This window comes from Corythoichthys intestinalis, chromosome 22 (assembly GCF_030265065.1).
Source record: "Corythoichthys intestinalis isolate RoL2023-P3 chromosome 22, ASM3026506v1, whole genome shotgun sequence".
NCBI classification, from domain to species: domain Eukaryota; kingdom Metazoa; phylum Chordata; class Actinopteri; order Syngnathiformes; family Syngnathidae; genus Corythoichthys; species Corythoichthys intestinalis.
The window spans coordinates 4,671,131-4,696,540 of record NC_080416.1 but is presented as its reverse complement, the minus strand read 5'-3'; the positions used below and the strand labels follow the sequence as shown (position 1 = coordinate 4,696,540).

The window sequence follows — 25,410 nt, the reverse complement described above, 5'->3', positions numbered from 1 at the left end:
ATTGAGATTCGGCGTCTGTTGTTGTACGGCTGGCGCTGCATTAACTTACCATCACTTCCAGCGAATGTCGACGGAACGTGGGTCCAGAGCATAGCTGCAATCAGCACGAAGTACCGCAAAATATTTGCACAAATATATAGAAATAATGTATATATATACACATACATATATACACACATACACTATACAGGGTGATGAAAAAAAGAATGGGCCAAAACCATTGCGGTAAATTGGGGGGGCAATAACTACATTGACACAAGTATTGTATATTTTTGTTTTTATTTCATGCTTTACAAGTGCTCAATGTGACCACCAGCAGCATCACAGACAATCAAGCCGATATGACTTAATTCGTTAAGATTACTTACTTGTTAAAGTAAAAAAAAAAAAAAAAAAAAGTAAGTACTTTATTTAATTAAAAATGTAATAATTTCAGTCTATTTCAATAATTTTGAAATGAATAAATGCGTGATGATTTTGGCACATTGATTTTTAATCACCCTGCACATACATCATATATATATAAAAATATTATATACATACATTCACTATATAAAATTATGTACACATAATATGCGGTCAATAAACTATACTGCGACATTTTATTCATAAACTGTAATACTGTCTTGCATCTGTGAATAAACACACAATTTGCACTTCAGCCTCCAAGGCATATTTATTTGGCAATTGGAAACGGGGGGGGGGGGGGGGGGGGGGGGGTTGCAACACTTTTATTTTTTTTAATATTTCAAAATACAGTTCCAATGGACTTCTTCAAATTTGAAATTTTACCTTTTTCATCAATCATATGCAAACTGATATTGACTATCAAACCATACTCGGTGTAGTAGTTAAAGTTAAAGATACATTTTTATATACATACTCATTAACTTAAGTACTGGGGATGGGGCAAGTTAGTAGCTCACATGTCGTTTACTGAATTCTCATCTCAGAAGCGAAACAAACATTATTTCTTTTACACATTTTAAACAACAAACCAACCAAAACAATACTGCGCTCAAACCAGTGTGGTATAAATAAATATAATAAAAATTATTTGTTGTTGTGTGGGACATTTCCAACACCGTATATCCAGGTCTGCTCGCGTTGTCGTTGAAGAACTGGTTCCACGATGCTAGGCTAGCTGCAAAGGCTACCCCACGATACATCGGCGTGCCCGGGCATCTGTCTCGGAGTGCCCGCGCGGCGTGCGAGAACTATACCACTGAGCCACCAATACTTGCAATGGAAGACGGGCGGCACGCTGAAATGAATAATCAAAGGGAACACAAAGAAACAGACGAGCATTGGCACCCACATCGTATTCATACCGTCATTGAGTGACAATTCATCCCGCGCTTCCTTGGTCGAAATCGATAAGAAACCTGGACTCGTCCACAATAGCGTCCCGAGGCCTCCATTTCAATGGGCCAAACACCGGAGGAACAGTCGACGCCCACGTCAATTGCGTCAGAAGCTACAATGTACCTTATTGGTCAAACTAACGTCACCCCCTCACGATTTTACAAAATAAAAGCAGGCACATTATGTTAAATAGGAAAAGGGTGATTTTACACACCAAAAAAAAAAGGTCCACGACACATATTTAGATGATATATATGTATTTATTCTATTAAGAATGTTGCCAAGCTTGAATGATGCTTTATACAAGTAAAAATATATCGCTTCCGCCGTAAATACTTTTATTTTGAAAAGGACCAGTACAGCTTCCTACTATAAAATGCCTCGTATACTATCTACTGAAATGCCGTGCACTGTCATTTGTGAGATGCTCTTCTACACACAAGTGAGATTCTGTGCAGTCTCATTACTGAGAGCCTCTTATACACACAAGTGAATAACCTCTCACACATAAGACTGAAAAATATCTCACATTCCTTGGTCAAACGTTCGTATAAATGCATGTGAAAACATCTGTACAGATACGTATGACTTAAAAAGCTATCAGACATAAGTCTCGGTAATTATAAGTATCCACATTGATGCATGCCATTGAATTATAATAAATTGAATGGTTGAATAATCAAGAAAGCAAGATATTTTCATTAGCACATATATTTTAAGCTTGATAAAGATAGATCTAAATAAAGTTTAAGATTTTTTTAGCATTATTGAATAAATTATATTGTGTGTTTTAAACGTGGCATTAAAAAACAACAACAATAATATTACATTTTATTTTTAAGTGTCTTTCAGGACACTCAAGATTGCCGTACAAGGTAAAAGGTAAAAAATAAGTTAAAATACACACATACAGATAAAACCCACAACAATGTTAAATTAAAAAGAATAATAGAATTATGAGGAAGAAAGCCTGTCTGAATAAATATGTTTCAAGATGTTACTTGGCTGAGATTGTAAGGAAGTCCAAAGTATTGTGCGGCCTCATCAACATCAAATTATAATCGATATAAGGGTCAGCAGGGATGAAATCGAACTACATATTCACAGCCATTCAGTACTAGCCTACATTCTATAATGAAGTGGAACACTGATAAAGGTATTGTTTATGGTTTTTATTTAAAACTGTATTTTTGATGACTGCTGTTAGTTAAAACGTCCACTAGATGGCATTATATGATCTTGCATTGCACTAAAACCAGGTATATGAGCGTTGCATTTTGGGAAATGAAGATGCTATGAACGCTAATGGAGAAAACGCTAACGCTCGCGCGACCTCTTTCAAACCAAAGAAAAACTGGTAATGGTTTCGAAAAAACGTATTTCAATTTCATGTACGCGAAACCATAAAAGGTTGATTTTGTTGCAGACGAGTTCCAGACTGCTCTAATCAGCGAATTACATCTGAGTTCTGTGTGATACAAGTGTCTGGTGAGTTGCTATGCTTTATGCTACTATGCAAGAGGATATGTCATAGACACGTTTTCCTGTAGAGTTGAGTTACAAGATATTGTGTCTTTTCTTTGTCTAAAAAACAATTGGAGGAAATTGGAAATATAGTAAGATGTTATTTTTTCAAATACAAATAAGTTAATGTTGTATGTTGATGCATTTTTGGAAAGTATTATCGATAGGTGGGCTAGTATCAGTCACTGTACAATTCATGAACAAATAGTTAAATGTGGGAAACGACCAATTTTGACCAGTATTGTAGGTTATACTTGCCATGCTGTACATTCTATGGTTGGTTGAAAATTAAGTTCTTGATATGCAGATTGTTTGTTTTTAATTGCTGGATCTACATCTGACAGACAGAATTGATGTCAAGGAGGATTCGGCCTGATTCAATGAGGGATTGAGGACCAATTTTTTTCAACTTCAGCCAACTGTTGGAGCATCAACCAAAGCAGATAAGGTCACCTTCACTACAAAATTCTTCACACAATATACAGTCACACTATCCCGATAGTACACACATACACTGAATAGTACAACAGACATTGAGGCACAGCAGCAAAAGACTTTGAAGGGACTGTTCAAATTCAATATTTTTTATTTAGATAGTTTGTGTATATTTTGGGGATTATATGATTTTGTGAGTTCTGTAGTACTTTGAATAAATGTTGTTGTTGTATTTTCTTACTAGCTGCCCTTGCTCCTTGAGTTGAACCTGTGTATATTACTATTCCATACTTAGTAACATCAAAACAAAATTCTTGTTCACATAAGCAAAAGAAATTACTAGTGGGATGAGCAAATTATTGCTTGGATAAAATATTCTATCACATGCATTAATAACGATAGCAATTTATCTGAAAACTACCAGACTTGCTTTTTTTTTTTTTATTACATTGTAACAAAGCTATCTGTGACAAGTCTCTGTCTTTGGTTTTAAAAAATTAAACGTTAAAAATATCCTTTCCAACCCTTAAAAAAAAAAAAAAAAAAAAAAATCATGTTATGTCTTTACAAGTTTTTGTTTTTTTCACCAACATATCAATACCTCTGGGGTTCTAAGTGGCCTTACCTTTTTGAAAATGTTTCTGAATATTCATAGGAAATGTATTATCTTTTAAAAAGTGTGCAGCAATGTATAACACCAAATCTTTCCAATCATTTTTTTCCTGGATAAAACTGTTAAATGAATCTAGAAATAATAGTGTGTATTTCTCTATCATTTTTTATACCGAAATGTAATTTTTGGAAAATTCTATTATTTTTAGCATTACTTTCGGAAAAAAAAAAAAGACTTGTGTAGTTGTGTGAGGTTCTCAGTTATGAGTGTACACGGTATTTTAGTAGACAGTGTAAAAGGGCTGCATATTACGATTCATTATTGGGCCTTTTCCAAATAATACGTTAGTGCGACAGAAGGGATATATACAGTGGGGAGAACAAGTATTTGATACACTGCCAATGGGTTTTCCCATTGGCAGTGTATTTACTTGTATGAAGGATCAGTCAAGTTTGGCAATATTCTTAAAAGTATAAATACATATATAATATAAATATGGGTCATGGACCTGTTTATTTTTGTATAATCACCTTTTTTCCTCTTTAACCTAATTTGCCTGCTTTTATTTTCTAAGGTCGTGGAGGAAAAGACGTTAGTTTGACCAATAAGCTACATTGTAGCTTATGACACAATTGAAGTGGGCGTCAACTGTTCCTCCGGCTTTTGGCACATTTAAATGGAGGCCAGTATCCGGACGAGTCCAGGTTACCTGCTGATATCGACAAAGAGAAGCACAGGATAAATTGCCACTCAGTGACGGTATGAATGTGGGTGCCAATGGTCGTCTGTCTCTTTGTGTACCCTGTGATTAATCATTTCAGCGTGCTGCCCGTCTTCCATTGCAAGTATTGGTGGCAGAGTTTTCGCACGCTGCGCGGGAACCCCGAGACTGATGCCCGGGCACGCCGATGCATCTTGGGGTAGCCTTTGCAGCTAGCCTCGCATCGGGGCAACAGTTCCGCTACGACAACGCGAGCAGACCAGGATATACGGTGTTGGAAATGTCCCACACTACAACAAATCATTATTTTATCCACACTGGTTTGAGTGCAATATTGTTGTGGTTGGTTCGTTGTTTAAAATGTGTAAAAGAAATAATGTTTGTTTTGCATGTGGGATGAGAATTCAGTAAAACGGCATGTGAGGGACTAACTTGTCCCCCCCCTCCACAGTACTTAAGTTACTGAATATGTATATAAAAATGGATCTTAAGCTACTATACCGAGTGTGGTTTGATTGTCAATATCAGTTTGCATATGACTGATGAAAAAGGTAAAATTTCAGATTTGAAGAAGTCCATTGGAACTGTTTTGAAATAAAAAAAACCATCCCACCTTGTTTCCAATTGCCAAATATATATGCCTTGTAGACTGAAGTGCAAATTGTGTTTATTCACAGATGCAAGACAGTGTTAAAGTATAAGAATAAAATGTCGCAGTAAGGTTTATTGACCACATATTATATGTACATAATATAATTATATATAAGGAATGTTTGTATATATAATTTATGTTTGTACATATGATGTATGTGTGTATGTGCAGGGTGATTCAAAAACAATGTGCCAAAATCACACATTTATTCCTTTCAAAATCATTGACATAGACTGAAATGATTAATTAAATTGTTAATTTGATAAGAAAGTCTCTTTATCAAGTAAGTTAACAAATTTAGTCATATCAGCTTGATTGTCCGTGATGCTGCTGGTGGTCACATTGAGCACTTGTAAAGCATGAAATAAAAACAAAAATATACAATACTTGTGTCAATGTAGTTATTGCCCCCCCAATTTACCGCAATGGTTTTGGCCCATTCTTTTTTTCATCACCCTGTATAGTGTATGTGTGTATATATGTATGTGTATATATATACATTATTTCTATATATTTATGCAAATATTTTGCGGTACTTCGTGCTGATTGCAGCTATGCTCTGGACCCGCGTTCCGTCGACATTCGCTGGAAGTGATGGTAAGTTAATGCAGCGCCAGCCGTACAACAACAGACGCCGAATCTCAATGACGCACCCTGAGCCACCCAGGTTTCATTTTTGCAACGTGTTGACAGTTAGAGCTGTTCCTGAATGGGAAACATTTAGGAGCATAAAAATACTGCCAGCTTTAACTTCACGGCTGGTAATGACAGTGTTAGACATCCGATCTTCCTTTCCATCCACTCCCAGTCAAAATGGATTCGACATGTAGTACAAACATGGCACCCAAAATATTGTTTCACATGTGTGCGTGCGCAAAAAGTATTCCACATGTATGCGCGTAAGTGTCTCACATGTATAAGCGCAAAGATTTCACATTCATGCGCGTGAGTGTCTCACATGTAAGCGTGAAAGGATTTCATATATATGCACGCGCGCTGGTCTCACATGTAAGCGTGAAAGGATTTCATATATATGCGCGCGCGCTGGTCTCACATGTAAGCGTGAAAGGATTTCATATATATGCGCGCGCGCTGGTCTCACATGTAAGCGTGAAAGGATTTCATATATATGCGCGCGCGCTGGTCTCACATGTAAGCGTGAAAGGATTTCATATATATGCGCGCGCGCTGGTCTCACATGTAAGCGTGAAAGGATTTCATATATATGCGCGCGCGCTGGTCTCACATGTAAGCGTGAAAGGATTTCATATATATGCGCGCGCGCTGGTCTCACATGTAAGCGTGAAAGGATTTCATATACATGCGCGCGCAGGTCTCACATGTAAGCGTGAAAGGATTTCATATATATGCGCGCGCGGGTCTCACATGTAAGCGTGCAAGGATTTCATATATATGCGTGCGCAAAAAATATTTCACATGTATTCGTGCACGCGTCTCGTATGTATGTGTGCGTGAATATCACATGTATGCGTGCGAGAATCTCACATCTATACGTGCGCAGAAAATGTTTCAATAGAGTGTGTGAGAACGTTTGATAAGTGTGTGTGAAAGGTAATCCTGAATTATGTCCCTAACGGCCCCCCATAGCTGCACGTCGGCCGTGAATAAACACCTCAAGCGCCTTCACGCAGTTTGTAAAGTTTTTTTTTTCTTTTTTTTTTTCCTTCTTTTTTTGTACACCAGAGGGTGCTGTCGCCTTACTAAATAATAATGTTTCATTGACAATGGGCCTATAAGTTCTATTAGTATTGTTCTTAACGCTAATTGAAAGGTTTATTTCATGTTATGGTTTATTTTATGGTATAGAAAATTATATAAGGTTAAAAGGTCATAAATATATACAGTATATACAGTGATTGCACTCAAGGGAGAGATTGTCAATGATAAGGTAATAAGGTAAAGGCAATTCATATAGGAAATTCATTGATATATAAATAAGGTTTAAAAGGAAAAAGGTGAAAAGTTTTTGTTAATTTCTAATTGTGTTGCTTTATTTATGTGCACCGTAGCCCTTGCGGTGTGTTTACATCAAGGATGGAATAAAAGTTGTAAACCATCAGTTTAAGAGACCATCTTTTCAATCGGGATGCTACACTAGTTAATTCTATCAGCATTTGAACTCATTGTTTATTTGTGATTTATTATTGTTATTTACGTGTTTATTTGTACTTTAATAAATGATTTGAGTGTTCCAATATGTTTTTTTTTTAATTGCTAAGCGTCAACAAAAATTTCATTGCTAAATTAATTAAAAAAAAAAAAAAAAAAATTTAATTATTAGATTAGTCGACTAATCGTAAAAATAGTCGGCTGACTAATCGGGAGAAAATTAGTCGTTTGGGACAGCCCTACTTATGTCATTAAATGTCATCCGGGAAATTGGGCAACTAGCTCCATTTATGTCCAACATGGGTCTTTTAACACTAAATGACATCTGTTTTAAGCATTCATAAATGCTCAGGACAGAGTTATGCCATAATTATGATTGTCGAATGAGTTTTATGGGGCCATTGTCAAATAAAGTATTACCAAATACCATATTTATTACCAATACCAATTTATGAAACAACTGGAACAGTAACTGAAGATATAATAGCACAGAAAATGAATTTTGATTGTTATTTACATCTGTAGTGCTGCAATGCATGCTAGGAGGCCTGTTGGATAACAACAGTGTTGATAGCAGGTGTTGACCATCTCCCTCAAGGGAGTAGTGATGGCAAAATGAAGCTTCTTGAAGCAATGAATCTTTGCAGCCAATTGGTTCAGCACTTCATGGTGGTTCATTTGGTCTTATGACAGTCGTATTATGCCGCTGTCAAATAAAGTGTTACCAGTTAATATCTTTTGGTGTAAATATCCCGTAATACAGTGAGGACAGCTGCGGCTTATAGTCCAGTGCAGCTTATCAATGATCAAATGCCGTTTTCATGCCAAATTTGGTGGGTGGCGGCTTATAGTGCGAAAATTATGGTACTCAAATAATTCAAGTAACTCGATTTTAAAAATATATCGAGGAATTTTCTTCGCCTCGAAGAATTGTTTAATTTTGGCAGCTCTTACTCGGCTAATGTTTCGCAATTACTTAAAAGTTTCCTTATATAACCCAGCAACTTTGCTTTTAATATATTTTTTTTCGTGAATTACCACACTCTCATCCATTTCCACTCCCAGCTATGACAATTTTGGGACTGACCTTGAGCTTATGCTCCTTGCGGTTGATGATGACAGCGGTGATCTGTTGATCCATAAATATAAGGATTGTGCACAGCAGGGCAGGAAGCGCTGCCACCAACAGTGTCCACCAGGGGTTCTCTCCTAATGGGTCCATTAGCCAACCCCTGTTCTTTGAAGTAGGCTGTGCAGGAAAAAGAGGCAAACGTGTGCTGAATTTAGGTTGGACTGACAGTAAAGTGATTACAGTATTTTTTTGGACTATAAGTCAGTTTTTTTCCAATAGTTTGGCAGGGGGTGCGAGTTATGCTAAGGTAAAAATATTAAAAACATTATCATTTATATCATTTCACATCCATGCCGTTTTCGTCAACGATGACTATAACAAAAATATTTGGACGAACAGTTTTTCATGACCATGACGAGACGATAACGAGCTAAAAACATGTCTTGGGAGACTAAAACATAACTAGGCCTGCAAGCAGGACTGAACGGGCCCTCGCAATCTAGCGCAACTCGGACGTCACGCAACTCGGACTGTGTGCAGGTCAGGGTGGTGGCAGATCCTCCTCTCTAATCATCTCATTAGAACCTAACATGCTCGAAAGTCGCCTATTTACATTCCCACACCCAAGAGATAAAAACCCCTATTGGAGAGAGTACTACAAAAAAGGAGCCACTACTGAGCTGTGCAGCCAAGCCCTTATTCAAAACCAAAATTAATCTTCTAACTGGGCCAATTCGACCAGGTGTGCCAACTATTGTGGCTCTATAAGCTCCCTGAGTCTCTGAAAAAAAATATTTCCTTTAAATGGCGAACAAAGGGTCGTCACGGCAACAGACAGAGACACGTGGACATGGGCCGTAAAAAAGTATTTTAATAGGTCTTGAAACTACAATGACCAACATGAAAAGAACTGGACATGTTTTGGAAAAACGAGTGACTTTCTATCGCCACTAGTTGGCGCTGTAGGGTTGATGCAAATGACCCCTACAAGGCCCTTCAGGGTATGACTCTCAACAAGCACGGGAAGTTTGGCGCATATATCTTGTATATCTGCCGAGTTATGACTGTTCAAAGTTTTTGGAGAGAAAAATTGTTGACAGTCATTTTCACTTTCCTGTTTGGACCCCTCCGCTTCAACGAAACTTCAATATTTTTCATCAGGCACCTGAAGACAGGTCTTAAGGTTTCCCTTATGCAGGTTTGAGGTAGATTGATTTTTTCCCTTTAGAGGAGGAGTGTGTCCCGTAAAAAAGGGCATTTCCTGTTCCCACTAGGAGGCGCCAGGCACAAATGGTAAATTTTCAATTCAGTCCTGCTCAGGCTGGTATACCTCACACACATGCCAGATTTAAAATAGATTGAACGTTGTATGAGGGAGTTATCAGTCATTTTCCGAATTCGGTGTTTTGGCGAAAAAATGGAAGAATTTGGCGCCCCGCCCAGGTCAGGCCCGTGAATGAAAACACACCATTTTTATAACTTAAGATTTCATATGCCTCATGAACAGTCTCACCAATTTTGAGAATGATCAAACTAATTCCCTAGGTGCCAAGGTGTAAAATGTGCACACTGTAAATCGATAAAAAGTTCACATTCAATCCAAATTACCCGATTTCCTGTAGGATTTGGAATGTGTGTGCAAGAGACTTTTTGGAGCAGTTTTGCACAAAGTTTTGACTCTCCAAATTTCATCACTCTATGTTAGAAAAACCTAAATGGAGAGGCCTTTTTGAAAATTTCAAGGGGGCGCCACTGAGCCATTTTGTTAAATTGTTTCGTAACGTTGCAAGATTATCAAACGTTATCCAAAGCCGCATGTATGTGCAAATTTTGGTGAGTTTTTATGCATATTCAAGCCTCCAAATGTAAACTCTTACTGTGAACCCATGAAAATTTCACATTCGATCCAAAATACCCGATTTCCTGTTGGATTTGGAATATGGGTGCAAGAGACTTTTTGGAGCAGTTTTGCATAAGGTATCTACTCCCCAAATTTCCTTGCTCTATGTTGAAAAAACTAGGCCTGAACGATATTGGAAAAAACTATTGTTGCGATTTTTTTTAGGTTTGCAATATATTGCGATATTATATTGCGATATTAAAAAAAAAAAAGATCTTTTTTAAAGAAATTTTCACTAAATGACTTGAATAGCTGTTTGGAAATACTTTACATAACACACCGTGACCACAGTGTATTCATATAATACCGTTTAATTTGTGAATGATGAAGATTTCTGTATGAAGGTATCCAGGAAGTCATGTCTGCACAAAATAGATCATTTATTGAATACAATATTTTACACTTCAACAGCAGCAAATACATTAAATGATAAATAAAAGAGCAGGTGCATTAGTCCCCTAAGTTTTTGACAAAATATAACAATAAATAAAAACTTCTGTAAAATAACAAAAAAAGTTGTCAACATATTTGAACAAAAATATTAAATATGACAAATAAAAGAGTTGTTCACAAACTATAACAATAAATAAAAACCTCAGTAAAACAACAAAGTTGTCAACATATTTGAACAAAAATATTAAATATGACAAAAGAGTTCACAAACTATAACAATACATAAAAACCTCAGTTAAACAACAAAGTTGTCAACATATTTGAACTTAAATATTAAATCTGACTAATAAAAGTGCAAGTGCATTAGTCCCCTGAGTTTACACAAAATATAACAATATAAAACTGCAAAACGGCAACAAAGTTGTAAAAATATTTCAACAAAAATATTAAGTATCAAAACTTTATGTGCAGCTGTACTATATATAGTTATTTGAAAAATACGGTTTACAATAAATTTAAATATAAAAGAAACAAACTCAATTGAACTTGTAAATAATTGAACTGAATAACTGCAAATAACTGTGATGAATAACAGAACCATTTTAACTCCCAAATTTCCTGCCTTCCTGATAGCTGTCATGAATAAAAAGAAAAGACATTCCTTCAGCTGTGTTATGTATTTGTCTGCATATCGTCCACCTTCCTTGCTCAGCAATTCTCAACTGGGTCTCATAGGTTTTTGGCCAAGACTATTAGTTTATCCACTATAGCAGGCTTGAGACAAGAACGTTGGCATTTAACAATGTTCCCACCTGTGCTAAAAAGCCTCTGATGGGGAGCTCGTAGCAGGAATGCATAGATACCTGCGTTTTAAATGGTCCCACATGTTTGACAGATTACTTCTTGTTGAGGCAACCATGGCGAGGCACTGTCGACAGGGCTGTTTTTTGTCCCTTATAGTCTTGTTCTTGCCGAAATACTTCCAAAACTCCTTTTGGATACAGTCTTCCTTGCTCCTCCAACGTGTTGATTGCTTGCTTTCACTTTGAGAACGGGCCCTCCTCCCTCCGCTCTGCTGTTCGGCCCCTCCTCCCTCCACTCCGCTGTTGCAGGGGGAGGGGGAGGAGCCGATGACTTGCTGGAGAGAAAGAGAAACTGCGCTTTTTTCCCCTCTCCTTCCTCAAAACAAACGTTTGTGGATTAAAAAAAATGAAATTAAAATATCGCACGTCCTTGCGATGGGACTATTGCACATGCGCACATCGCGATGGCGATGTTTAAACGATATATCGTTCAGGCCTAGAAAAAACCCAATAGGAAAGGCCTTTTTTAAAACTTCTTTCTGTCGCCACTAGTTGGCACTGTAGAGTTGATGCAAATGACCCCTACAAGAACCTTCAGGGTATGACTCTCAACAAACACGGAAAGTTTGGCGCAGATATGTTGCATATTTGCCGAGTTATGACTGTTCAAAATGTTTGGCGAGACAAATTGTTGACGGTCATTTTCGCTTCTAGTTTGGACCTCTCCGCTTCAACGAAACCTCAATATTTTTCATCAGGGACCTGAACACATGTCTTGAGGCTCCCCTGAAACAGGTTTGAGGTCAATAGATTTTTTTCCCTTGGAGGAGGAGCCTGTCTCGTAAAGAAGGCCATTTCCTGTTCCCACTAGGGGGCGCCAGGCCTAATGGGTAATATTTCAATGCAGTCGTGTTCAGGCTGGGATATCTCATGTACATGCTAGAAATGAAAAAGATTGAACGTTGTATCACGGAGTTTTTAATCATTTTCTGAATTTGGTATTTTGCCCAAAAATGGCCGACTTTGGGACCACGCCCAGGCCAGACCCTTGAATGAAAACACACCATTTTGAAAACTTAAGATCTCATAGGTCTCCTGAATAGTCTGACCAATTTTGAAGACGATCCAACTTCATCCTTCAGCGACAAGGTCTCAAATGTAAATCGATAAAATTTCGCATTTGACCCAAAATTTCCGGCTTCCTGTTGGGTTTGGAATATGGGTGCAAGAGACTTTTTGGAGCAGTTTTGCACAATGTATCGACTCGCCAAATTTCATCGTTCTACGTTGAAAAAACCTAATAGGAAAGGCCTTTTTGAAAATTTCAAGGGGGCGCCACTGAGCCATTTTGTTAAATTTTTTTGTAGATTATCAAAATTTACGCAAAGTTGCATGTATGTGCAAATTTTGGTGAGTTTTCGTGCATGTTCAGGCCTCCAAATGTAAACTCCAACTGTGAACCGATAAAAATTTCACATTTGATCCAAAATATCCGATTTCCTGTTGGATTTGGAATATGGGTGCAAGAGGCTTTTTTGAACAGTTAGGCATAAGGTATCTACTTCCCAAATTTCATTGCTCTACGTTGAAAACCTGAGAGGAGAGGCCTTTTTGAAAATTTTAAGGGTCAAGGGGGCGCCACTGAGCCATTTTTTGACATTTCTTCAAAACGACACAAGATTATCGAATTTTACGCAAAGCCGCACGTATGTGCAAATTTTGGTGACTTTTCGTGCATGTTCAGGCCTCCAAATTGGCCATTTTCATTTGCCCTGAAAAAAGAATAATAATAATACTAGGCCTGCAAGCAGGACTGAACGGGCCCTCGCAATCTAGCGCAACTCGGACGTCACGCAACTCGGACTGTGTGCAGGTCAGGGTGGTGGCAGATCCTCCTCTCTAATCATCTCATTAGAACCTAACATGCTCGAAAGTCGCCTATTTACATTCCCACACCCAAGAGATAAAAACCCCTATTGGAGAGAGTACTACAAAAAAGGAGCCACTACTGAGCTGTGCAGCCAAGCCCTTATTCAAAACCAAAATTAATCTTCTAACTGGGCCAATTCGACCAAGTGTGCCAACTATTGTGGCTCTATAAGCTCCCTGAATCTCTGAAAAAAAATATTTCCTTGAAATGGCGAACAAAGGGTCGTCACGGCAACAGACAGAGACACGTGGACATGGGCCGTAAAAAAGTATTTTAATAGGTCTTGAAACTACAATGACCAACATGAAAAGAACTGGACATGTTTTGGAAAAACGAGTGACTTTCTATCGCCACTAGTTGGCGCTGTAGGGTTGATGCAAATGACCCCTACAAGGCCCTTCAGGGTATGACTCTCAACAAGCACGGGAAGTTTGGCGCAGATATCTTGTATATCTGCCGAGTTATGACTGTTCAAAGTTTTTGGAGAGAAAAATTGTTGACAGTCATTTTCACTTTCCTGTTTGGACCCCTCCGCTTCAACGAAACTTCAATATTTTTCATCAGGCACCTGAAGACAGGTCTTAAGGTTTCCCTTATGCAGGTTTGAGGTAGATTGATTTTTTCCTTTAGAGGAGGAGTGTGTCCCGTAAAAAAGGGCATTTCCTGTTCCCACTAGGAGGCGCCAGGCACAAATGGTAAATTTTCAATCCAGTCCTGCTCAGGCTGGTATACCTCACACACATGCCAGATTTAAAATAGATTGAACGTTGTATGAGGGAGTTATCAGTCATTTTCCGAATTCGGTGTTTTGGCGAAAAAATGGAAGAATTTGGCGCCCCGCCCAGGTCAGGCCCGTGAATGAAAACACACCATTTTTATAACTTAAGATTTCATATGCCTCATGAACAGTCTCACCAATTTTGAGAATGATCAAACTAATTCCCTAGGTGCCAAGGTGTAAAATGTGCACACTGTAAATCGATAAAAAGTTCACATTCAATCCAAAATACCCGATTTCCTGTAGGATTTGGAATGTGTGTGCAAGAGACTTTTTGGAGCAGTTTTGCACAAAGTTTTGACTCTCCAAATTTCATCACTCTATGTGAGAAAAACCTAAATGGAGAGGCCTTTTTGAAAAATTCAAGGGGGCGCCACTGAGCCATTTTGTTAAATTGTTTCGTAACGTTGCAAGATTATCGAACGTTATCCAAAGCCGCATGTATGTGCAAATTTTGGTGAGTTTTTATGCATATTCAAGCCTCCAAATGTAAACTCTTACTGTGAACCCATGAAAATTTCACATTCGATCCAAAATACCCGATTTCCTGTTGGATTTGGAATATGGGTGCAAGAGACTTTTTGGAGCAGTTTTGCATAAGGTATCTACTCCCCAAATTTCCTTGCTCTATGTTGAAAAAACCCAATAGGAAAGGCCTTTTTTAAAACTTCTTTCTGTCGCCACTAGTTGGCACTGTAGAGTTGATGCAAATGACCCCTACACGAACCTTCAGGGTATGACTCTCAACAAACACGGGAAGTTTGGCGCAGATATGTTGTATATCTGCCGAGTTATGACTGTTCAAAGTTTTTGGCGAGACAAATTGTTGACGGTTATTTTCACTTCCAGTTTGTACCTCTCCGCTTCTACAAAACCTCAATATTTTTCATTAGGCACCTGAACACATGTCTTGAGGCTCCCCTGAAACAGGTTTGAGGTCAATAGATTTTTTTCCCTTGGAGGAGGAGCCTGTCTCGTAAAGAAGGCCATTTCCTGTTCCCACTAGGGGGCGCCAAGCCTAATGGGTAAAATTTAAATGCAGTCGTGTTCAGGCTGGGATATCTCATATACTTGCTAGAAATGAAAAAGATTGAACGTTGTATCACGGAGTTTTTAATCATTTTCTGAATTTGGTGTTTTGCCCAAAAATGGCCAACTTTGGGACTACGCCCAGGCCAGACCCTTGGATGAAAACTCACCATTTTGAAAACTTAAGATCTCATATGTCTCCTGTATAGTCTGACCAATTTTGAAGACGATCCAACTATTTTCTTCAGCGACAAGGTCTCAAATGTAAATCGATAAAATTTCGCATTTGATCCAAAATTTCCGACTTCCTGTTGGATTTGGAATATAGGTGCAAGAGACTTTTTGGAGCAGTTTTACGCAATGTATCGACTCACCAAATTTCATCATTCTACGTTGAAAAAACCTAATAGGAAAGGCCTTTTTGAAAATTTCAAGGGGGCGCCACTGAGCGATTTTGTTAAATTTTTTTGTAGATTATCAAAATTTACGCAAAGTTGCATGTATGTGCAAATTTTGGTGAGTTTTCGTGCATGTTCAGGCCTCCAAACGTAAACTCCAACTGTGAACCGAAAAAATTTCACATTTGATCCAAAATATCCGATTTCCTGTCGGATTTGGAATATGGGTGCAAGAGGCTTTTTTGAACAGTTAGGCATAAGGTATCTACTCCCCAAATTTCATCGCTCTACGTTGAAAACCTGAGAGGAGAGGCCTTTTTGAAAATTTTAAGGGTCAAGGGGGCGCCACTGAGCCATTTTTTGAAATTTTTTCAAAACGACGCAAGATTATCAAATTTTACGCGAATCTGCACGTATGTGCAAATTTTGGTGACTTTTCGTGCATGTTCAGGCCTCCAAATTGGCCATTTTCATTTGCCATGAAGAAAGAATAATAATAATAATAATAATAATAATAATCCTTTGCATTACAATAGGGCCTTCGCACGCCTAGTGCTCGGGCCCTAAATAATAATAATAATAACTAGGCCTGCAAGCAGGACTGAACGGGCCCTCGCAATCTAGCACAACTCGGACGTCACGCAACTCGGACTGTGTGCAGGTCAGGGTGTTGGCAGATGCTCCTCTCTAATCATCTCATTAGAACATAACATGCTCGAAAGTCGCCTATTTACATTCCCACACCCAAGAGATAAAAACCCCTATTGGAGAGAGTACTACAAAAAAGGAGCCACTACTGAGCTGTGCAGCCAAGCCCTTATTCAAAACCAAAATTAATCTTCTAACTGGGCCAATTCGACGAAGTGTGCCAAATATTGTGGCTATATAAGCTGCCTGAGTCTTTGAAAAAAAATATTTCCTTTAAATGGCGAATAAAGGGTCGTCACGGCAACAGACAGAGACACGTGGACATGGGCTGTAAATAAGTATTACAATAGGTCTTCAAATTACAATGACCAACCTGAAAAGAACTGGACATGTATTGGAAAAACGAGTGACTTTCTATTGCCACTAGTTGGCGCTGTAGGGTTGATGCAAATGATCTCTACAAGGCCCTTCAGGGTATGACTCTCAACAAGCACGGGAAGTTTGGCGCAGATATGTTGTATATCTGCCGAGTTATGACTGTTCAAAGTTTTTGGAGAGAAAAATTGTTGACAGTCATTTTCACTTTCCTGTTTGGACCCCTCCGCTTCAACGAAACTTCAATATTTTTCATCAGGCACCTGAAGACAGGTCTTAAGCCTTCCCTTATGCAGGTTTGAGGTCAACAGATTTTTTTTCCTTGGAGGAGGAACCTGTCTCGTAAAAAAAGGCATTTCCTGTTCTCACTAGGGGGCGCTAGGCCTAATGGGTAATATTTCAATGCACTCGTGTTAAGGGTGGGATGTCGCACATACATGCCAGATATGAAAAAGATGGAACGTTGTGTGAAGGAACTATTAGTCATTTACTGAATTTGTCATTTTGCCGAAAAAATGGCCGACTTTGGCACCCCGCCCAGGTCAGGCCCGTGAATGAAAACACACCATTTTGATAACTTAAGATTTCATAAGCCTCATGAACAGTCTCGCCAATTTTGAGAATGATCAAACTAATTCCCTAGGTGCCAAGGTGTAAAATGTGCACACTGTAAATCGATAAAAATTTCACATTCAATCCAAAATACCCGATTTCCTGTTGGGTTTGGAATATGCATGCAAGAGACTTTTTGGAGCAGTTTTGTACAAGGTATCGACTCTCCGAATTTCATCCCTCTACGTTGAAAAAACCTAAATGGAGAGGCCTTTTTGAAAATTTCAAGGGGGCGCCACTGAGCCATTTTGTTACATGTTTTCGTAACGTTGCAAGATTATTGAACGTTATGCAAAGCCACATGTATGTCCAAATTTTTGTGAGTTTTCGTGCATGTTCAAGCCTCCAAATGTAAACTCCTACTGTGAACCGATAAAAATTTCACATTCGATCCAAAATACCCGATTTCCTGTTGGATTTGGAATACGGGTGCAAGAGACTTTTTGGAGCAGTTTTGCACAAGGTATCGACTCCCCAAATTTCATCACTCTCTGTTAAAAAAACCTAATAGGAAACGCCTTTTTGAAAAATTCAAGGGGGCGCCACTGAGGCATTTTGCTACATTTTTTCGTAACATTGCAAGATTATCGAACGTTATCTAAAGCCGCATGTATGTGCAAATTTGTACAAGTTTTTGTGCATATTCAAGCCTCCAAATGTAAACTCCTACTGTGAACCCATGAAAATTTCACATTCGATCCAAAATACCCGATTTCCTGTTGGATTTGGAATATGGGTGCAAGAGACTTTTTGGATCAGTTTTGCATAAGGTATCTACTCCCCAAATTTCCTTGCTCTATGTTGAAAAAACCCAATAGGAAAGGCCTTTTTTAAAACTTCTTTCTGTCGCCACTAGTTGGCACTGTAGAGTTGATGCAAATGACCCCTACAAGAACCTTCAGGGTATGACTCTCAACAAACACGGGAAGTTTGGCGCAGATATGTTGTATATCTGCCGAGTTATGACTGTTCAAAGTTTTTTGCGTGACAAATTGTTGACGTTCATTTTCACTTTCCTGTTTGGACCCCTCCGCCTCAACGAAACCTCAATATTTTTCATCAGGCACCTGAACACAGGTCTTAAGGCTCCCCTGATGCAGGTTTGAGGTCAACAGATTTTTTTCCCTTGGAGGAGGAACCTGTCTCGTAAAAAAAGGCATTTCCTGTTCTCACTAGGGGGCGCTAGACCTAATGGGTAATATTTCAATGCACTCGTGTTAAGGGTGGGATACCACACATACATGCCAAATATGAAAAAGATTGAACGTTGTGTCAAGGAACTATAAGTCATTTACTGAATTTGTCATTTTGCCGAAAAAATGGTCGACTTTGGCACCACGCCCAGGTCAGACCCGTGAATGAAAACGCACCATTTTCAAAACTTAAGATTTCATATGTCTCCTGAACAGTCTCACCAATTTTGAAGATGATCCAACTAACTCCCTCGGCGAAAAGGTCTCAAATGTGCACCCTGTAAATCGATAAAAATTTCATATTTGATCCAAAATAACCGATTTCCTGTTGGGTTTGGAATATGCGTGTAAATGCTTTTTTGGAGCGGTTTTGGACAAGGTATAGACCCCCCAAATTTCATTGCTCTACGCTGACAGACCCTAATGTTATAGGCCAATTTTAAAATTTCAAGGGGGCGCCACTGAGCCATTTTGTTATATTTTTTTGCAACGTTGCAAAATTATCGAAATTTACAATTTTTCGGACGTATGTGCAAATTTTGGTGACTTTTCGTGCATGTTCAGGCCTCCAAATTGGCCGTTTTCATTTGCCCTGAAAAAAAAAAAAAAAAATAAAAATAAAAAAAAAAATAATCCTTTGCAAAACAATAGGGCCTTCGCACGCTTAGTGCTCGGGCCCTAATAATCCTTTGCAAAACAATAGGGCCTTCGCACGTCTAGTGCTCGGGCCCTAATGAGAAGTTCGTCTGACTAGACAAGAACGAGACAAAAATGCGCCATAGTTTCCGTCACATGTTCACAATGTGTGACATTTTTATGTGTAGTTAGAAGGCATCGTAGCAGTGTCTGGTTGTGTCACTCGTGTGAGGGTCCACCCCCCCCCACCAACTCACAAGAGTCCTTTCCAGTCTCCCCATTGCTTGTTTTGAAACACACTTTTTTTTAATCTTGGTAAGAGAGAATATGTATTGATGTTTTTGCCTTTAAAGGTCTGCTCTGACTGATCACACACTAAATGTAACTCGTAGCGTTAGCATAGCATTCACGTTAGCATTAGCCTAATGCTAACGGAGCATGTCCTCTTAAACGCTCAGTTTTTTAATTTTTTTATTTTTTTATACATAGTTCTTGGCATCCATGGGAGTATAATTATTTGAAAATAAAGTACAGTTTTCCTGCTGAGTGTGTATTATCACCAAGTTGGTGTTGTCCTCATAGAAGCTACAATATGTGCTCGTCTGTCAATGTTCATTCGAAATAGTTGGAAACCTTTATTTTTGGACTAAGACTTAATTTTACAGACGAAAGACTTTTTAATCAACGTTGACTAAAAGTAGTCTAAATCAGTCTTGAGTTTTCGTCAACAAAAACTAGATGAAGACACACACATTTTGTGATGACTAAAATATGACTAACACTAATAAGTATTATCGTCCAAAAGACTAAGCAAAAAATTAAAAGGGCTGCCAAAAAAAACCTGGCTCGAAAGTCGCCTATTATTTGGGATTAGAAATACAGTCACACACCTAAGAGAAAAAACCCTATTGAAGAGTGTCCTACAAAAAAGGAGGCGCTACTGAGCTGTGCAGAGACACCCTTATTCAAAACAAAAATAAATCTTCTAATTGGGCTAATTCGAGCAAGTGTGCTAAATTTCGAGAAACAATCTATTTTCCCGTTAAACCGCAAGAGGGCACAGTAGGCTTGTGCTTTAAAATTGGCAGTAACGTAAGTGATGTAGAAGAGGAAGAGATGCACCTTATACCTCCGGAGTTGGCGGAGTAGTTAAAAAGTGACTCCGGCGATAAAGATTTCATTGGATTTAGCGAGTTGGAGTGACATTGATGATTTGGTACACGTTAGCATGTTCTTTTGCCTATGCTAGAGTTATCTGAATAACTCTTAATAGGCATGTTACGTTAACATACCGGGCACGTTCTCAGTTCGTCATGTAACGTGAGCATACCATACACTTATCAAGCCTGCTGTTCTCTATTGTATTTTTTATTCAAAATGGCCTTTAAAGATGACATGTCTGTTCTTGGCGTTGGATTTTAAATACATTTCCCTCCAAAAATGTGACTTATATGTTTTTTTCCCTTTTCATTGCACATTTTTTGGCTGGTGCGACTTATAGTCTGAAAATACTGTAGCCTCTTTCCTCAAAGAAAATCATTTGCATCACTGCTTAGTGTGAGTAATTCGAGCATCAACGCATAAAAAAGATACAAAAATGTACCTACCTCAAATCGATCAGGGACATTCAGCTTCGGCGAAGGGATGCCCATTAAGTAGTCCACCAACACCATTATCATAATAGTTATAAAGACAGCAAAATCACTGATTGTAGATCGCACCTAGCACAATAACAACACTCATTGTTAGTCATTTGGAAATGAAACAAACCTTGTTTCAGTTTAAATTGCAAATCTAGGTCACTGTTAAGCTTGGGCAAGTGATGTAATATTTTCTGTGCTGCAAGAAGTACACATCTCATCGCGTTTGGTGTTAAAAAGAAACGATACACACAAAGCCAAATTTAGTCACCACAGAACATTAAGAAGGAACAGCAAGTGGGTGGCAGCATGAAACATTTGCTCTTTTAGCCAATAAAACTGTTCATATTTGATCTAACATGCAAAAGAACTGAGTCCAATTGAGATCATTTTGAAATCACAAGTTCAATATCAATGCTGCGTTGGAGTGGACTATATATTATTATATTGACTAGACTATAAAATAGCTTAATGTAAGTACTGCATGACCAACCTTGGTGGGGAAATATCGCTCGGTTTTAAATTGCTTGAGGAAAGCTGATAGGAAAAAGGTGGTAAAGAAGAGGATGATGGACCAGAAGAGAACATCTGGGATGTAGGGCCCATGGTTACTGCAGGCTGTGCCCACAAACTCCCCATGGAGTGTTTTACACATCTACAGAAAACAAAGACGGTATTAGATTTACAGTATGCACATTTGAATAGGACTACTGTTGCAATTAAATGAAATTAACACTGGAGGTCACTGTGTAGCAGCCTCACCGAAACATTCAGGCTACTCCAGGGTATGGAGTCTGGACTGTATCCTGTCTGGTTCCACTTCTGTAGGAGCTCAGCTGAAACATTTGCAGGCTGAGCACACTGACACCTGGGGGCAAGAATAATAATGATCATCCTCGATTTTTAACTTCCACTGTTGCTAACCTTTACCGTATGGTTGTACAGGGCCCCTGGCCTAAAGGGACATTGACAGAAATAAAATAAATTTAAGCAATCTAGTGCGCACCAGATTGTTTTTTAGCGCGCACTAGACACAATCTGGTAAACATTAGCATTATATAGCATTTAAGCGAGCAGACTTTTACTTTGCAAGTTAGCCAATTGTTGTAAACATCAACATTATATAGCATATAAGCCAGCGAACTTTTGCTCAGCAAGTTAGCCATTTGTAGTAAACATTAGCATTGTATCGCATTTAAGATAGAAGACTTTTGCTATGCCAGTTAGCTAATTTTTGTCATCATTAGCATTATATCACATTTAAGATAGCAGACTTTAGCTATGCAAGTTAGCCAATTGTTGTAAACAATCAGGATTTTATAGCAATTAAGCTAGCAGACTTTTGCTCTGCAAGTTAGCCAATTGCTGTAAACATCAGCATTATATAGCATTTAAGCTAGCGAACCTTTGCCTCGAAAGTTAGACAATTGTAAACATCAGCATTAAAGAGCATTTAAGCTAGCGGACTTTTGCTCTCCAAGTTAGCCAAATGTTGTAAACATTAGCATTATATCGCATTTAAGCTAGCAGACTTCAGCTATGCAAGTTAGCAAATTGTTGTAAACATCAGCATTATATAGCATTTAAGCTAACAGATTTCTGCTTTGCAAGTTAGCCAATTGTTGTAAACATCAGCATTATATAGCATTTAAGCTAGCGAACCTTTGCTTCGAAAGTTAGCCAATTGTAAACATCAGCATTATATAGCATTTAAGCTAGCGGACTTTTGATTTGCAAGTTAGCCAATTGTTGTAAACATTAGCATTATATCGCATTAAAGCTAGGAGAGTTTTGCTATGCAAGTTAGCCAATTGTTGTAAACATCAGCGTTATATAGCATTTAAGCTAGCAGACTTTTGATCTGCAAGTTAGCCACTTGTTGCCAACATTACCATTGTATAGCATTTAAGCAAGCGGATTTTTGCTATGGAAGTTAGCCGTAAATATCAGCATTATATAGCATTTAAGCCAGCTGACTTCTGCTCTGCAAGTTAGCCAGTTGTTGTAAACATTAGCATTATGTCGCATTTAAGCGAGCAGACTTTTGCTATGCAAGTTAGCCAATTGTTGTAAACATCAGCATTATATAGCATTTTAGCTAGCGAACTTTTGTTTTCAAAGTTAGCCAATTGTAAACATCAGCATTAAAGAGCATTTAAGCCAGCGGACTTTTGTTATACAAGTTAGCCAATTGCAAAAATGCAACAATTGACTAACTTGCAAAGCAAAAGTCCGCTAGCTTAAATGCTATATAATGCTAAGTTTACCAGATAGATAGATTGCTTGATTTCTGTTGAGTTCCCTTCATATATATGTAAGAAACATCAACATAATTTAGTTAGCCAATTAGATACTTTTAAAATAATAATTAAAAAAAATAAAAATAAATAAAATAACGGTAAGTTTCTAGCCTTACACTTATTTCAATAATGTCATGATTTTCAGCACTGGTAGTTCCAAATCTAAATGTTTAATGTTGGATACAATAAATATAAAAATAATAATTTTAAATATAAATAATAAAGTGCCCTTCATCATTTTGTGATACTACGCTGACAACTCCAGAAACCTCTCCAGAAATAAAATTGTATGAAATACTTTTCAAAAGTACTTTTATAGGAATGCATTGTGTTAACACGAAGCTACATTCTTTCCACTGTCTGAGTGCCGTTCTATTTACTTTTCAGCCACTGAGGATAAATTGAAAACTGACAACATCAAGTGTGAATTTGTAAACTGACAAAGACAGACTAAGGCTAAAGAGCAAAGGCTTTATGCCTGCATAATTTGCCACATTCCAGCAATAATACTAGGGTTGAGGGTGAGCAGTGGAACTGAAGATGAGTGTTAGAAAAGCTATCCATGAGTCTTAAAACCAAAAGCAATACTTACGAATATGATGTCAGATTATCCAACATGTTGTGGCTGTTAACAGGATAATGTTCACCAAGGTGGAAGAGCTTCTCAAGAGCCTCATAGATAAAGATGATGCAGATGAGCGCGGCAAAAGCTTCTTCAGTGAAGCGGGTAATATAGCAGACCAAGGAGCTAGCATCAGTAGCAACCAGTACTATACATAGGAAGGCTGTCCACAGCCCAATGCTTGTTCGCAACGATAGGTAGGACAGACTGTAATCTCTGGAGTGGGAACAAACCAATTTTAATTTTTACAATTGGTTATTTATTGAGTCTATCATATATATGTAAAGTCTAACTGGAACTGGACTTCAACTCACGCGCAGAACTTGAAGAGAATCTTCTCAAACACTAAAACAGGTCCTGTGCTCCCAAGAATTGTAAGGGGTTGGCCAGCAAATAGGGAATACGCTACTCCAGTCAAAGATGCCCCGAAAAGAGACTCAATGGCACTCTATGGAGGCAAAGGAAAGTAGTTAGGAGCGAAAAAGTGTTCCCATGCTACTGGCCTGTCACATGGCACAGTTGACTTAAAGCCGCCGTACAGCAAACAACTGAAGAATCACAAACCAAATGACAATCTGACTCCCCACCCCACATCCACAAAGAGAGTCATAAAAAACTTATGTGAAAAGCTGAAGATCTTGTTGTAAAAGCATGTTCACGCGCAGTTGCTTCTGCAGCAAGTATGAATAGAGACTGTGAACCTAGGCTGTTTCATTAAACATCAGTGAACATGAATAGGTGTGCTAAAACCCTTAAGCAATGAGTCAAAATTATCGCGTTAACGGACGGTAATTAATTTTTTAAATTAATCACGTTAAAATATTTGACGCAATTCACGCACATGCCCCGCTCAAACAGATTAAAATGACAGCACAGGGTCAAATGCACTTGTTACTTGTGTTTTTTGGAGTTTTGTCCCCCTCTGCTGGCGCTTGGGTGCGACTGATTTTATGGGTTCAGCACCATGAGAATTGTGAAATTATTGACATCAACAATGGCAAGCTACTAGTTAATTTTTTGATTGAAAATTTTACAAATTTTATTAAAACGAAAATATTAAGAGGGGTTTTAATATAAAATTTCTCTAACTTGTACTAGAATTTTATCTTTTAAGAACTACAAGTCTTTCTATCCATGGATCGCTTTAAAAGAACGTTAATGTTAATGCCATCTTGTTGATTTATTGTTATAATAAACAAATACAGTACTTATGTAAAGTATTTTGAATGTATATATCCGTCTTGTGTCTTGTCTTTCCATTCCAACAATAATTTACAGAAAGATATGGCATATTTTAGAGATGGTTTGAATTGCGATTAATTACGATTCATTAATTTTTAAGATGTGATTAACTCGATTAAAAATTTTAATCGTTTGACAGCCCTAAAAAATATATATATCGGTAGTCCGCGGGTTACGAGCGAGTTCCGTTCCGACGCCGGCGACGTAACCCGAATTGCCGCGTAAGTCGGAATTAACCCTTTAAAAAATAAGTCCAAAAGTATTTTAATGATGGAGGATACACTGCCCTCTGGTGGAAGCGTTGGTGTGGCTGGGCTGTCACCTTGGCTTTTATAACTGAGTAGGAGACTCGTTTGACATGGATTTAAGACAGCTGGCCTCTCGTTTGGCCCACATAAG

General features: G+C 38.2%; 1 protein-coding gene and 1 long non-coding RNA gene across 11 annotated transcripts in view; one reads left to right on the top strand and one right to left on the bottom strand.

Moving 5' to 3' along the window:
- Positions 1–25,410, bottom strand: part of LOC130910150 (sodium bicarbonate cotransporter 3-like) — a 102,788-nt gene that overhangs the window by 21,166 nt on the left and 56,212 nt on the right. For all 9 annotated transcript variants that reach the window (XM_057827154.1, XM_057827152.1, XM_057827157.1 and 6 more), the window contains 6 exons: positions 24,084–24,217; positions 23,740–23,985; positions 21,610–21,715; positions 21,341–21,502; positions 20,815–20,928; positions 8,528–8,689 (listed from right to left, as the gene is read on the bottom strand). In XM_057827154.1, the coding sequence (XP_057683137.1) occupies positions 8,528–8,689; positions 20,815–20,928; positions 21,341–21,502; positions 21,610–21,715; positions 23,740–23,985; positions 24,084–24,217 (924 nt within the window). The remainder of the gene's footprint in view (positions 1–8,527; positions 8,690–20,814; positions 20,929–21,340; positions 21,503–21,609; positions 21,716–23,739; positions 23,986–24,083; positions 24,218–25,410) is intronic.
- On the top strand, positions 1,525–6,278 carry LOC130910154 (uncharacterized). Of its 2 annotated transcripts, XR_009061825.1 has the most exons (4): positions 1,525–2,722; positions 2,792–2,853; positions 3,234–3,337; positions 4,512–6,278. It is a non-coding gene; the product is annotated as an uncharacterized LOC130910154 (long non-coding RNA). The 2 variants fall into 2 exon arrangements; XR_009061824.1 differs by having other exon boundaries at positions 3,234–6,278.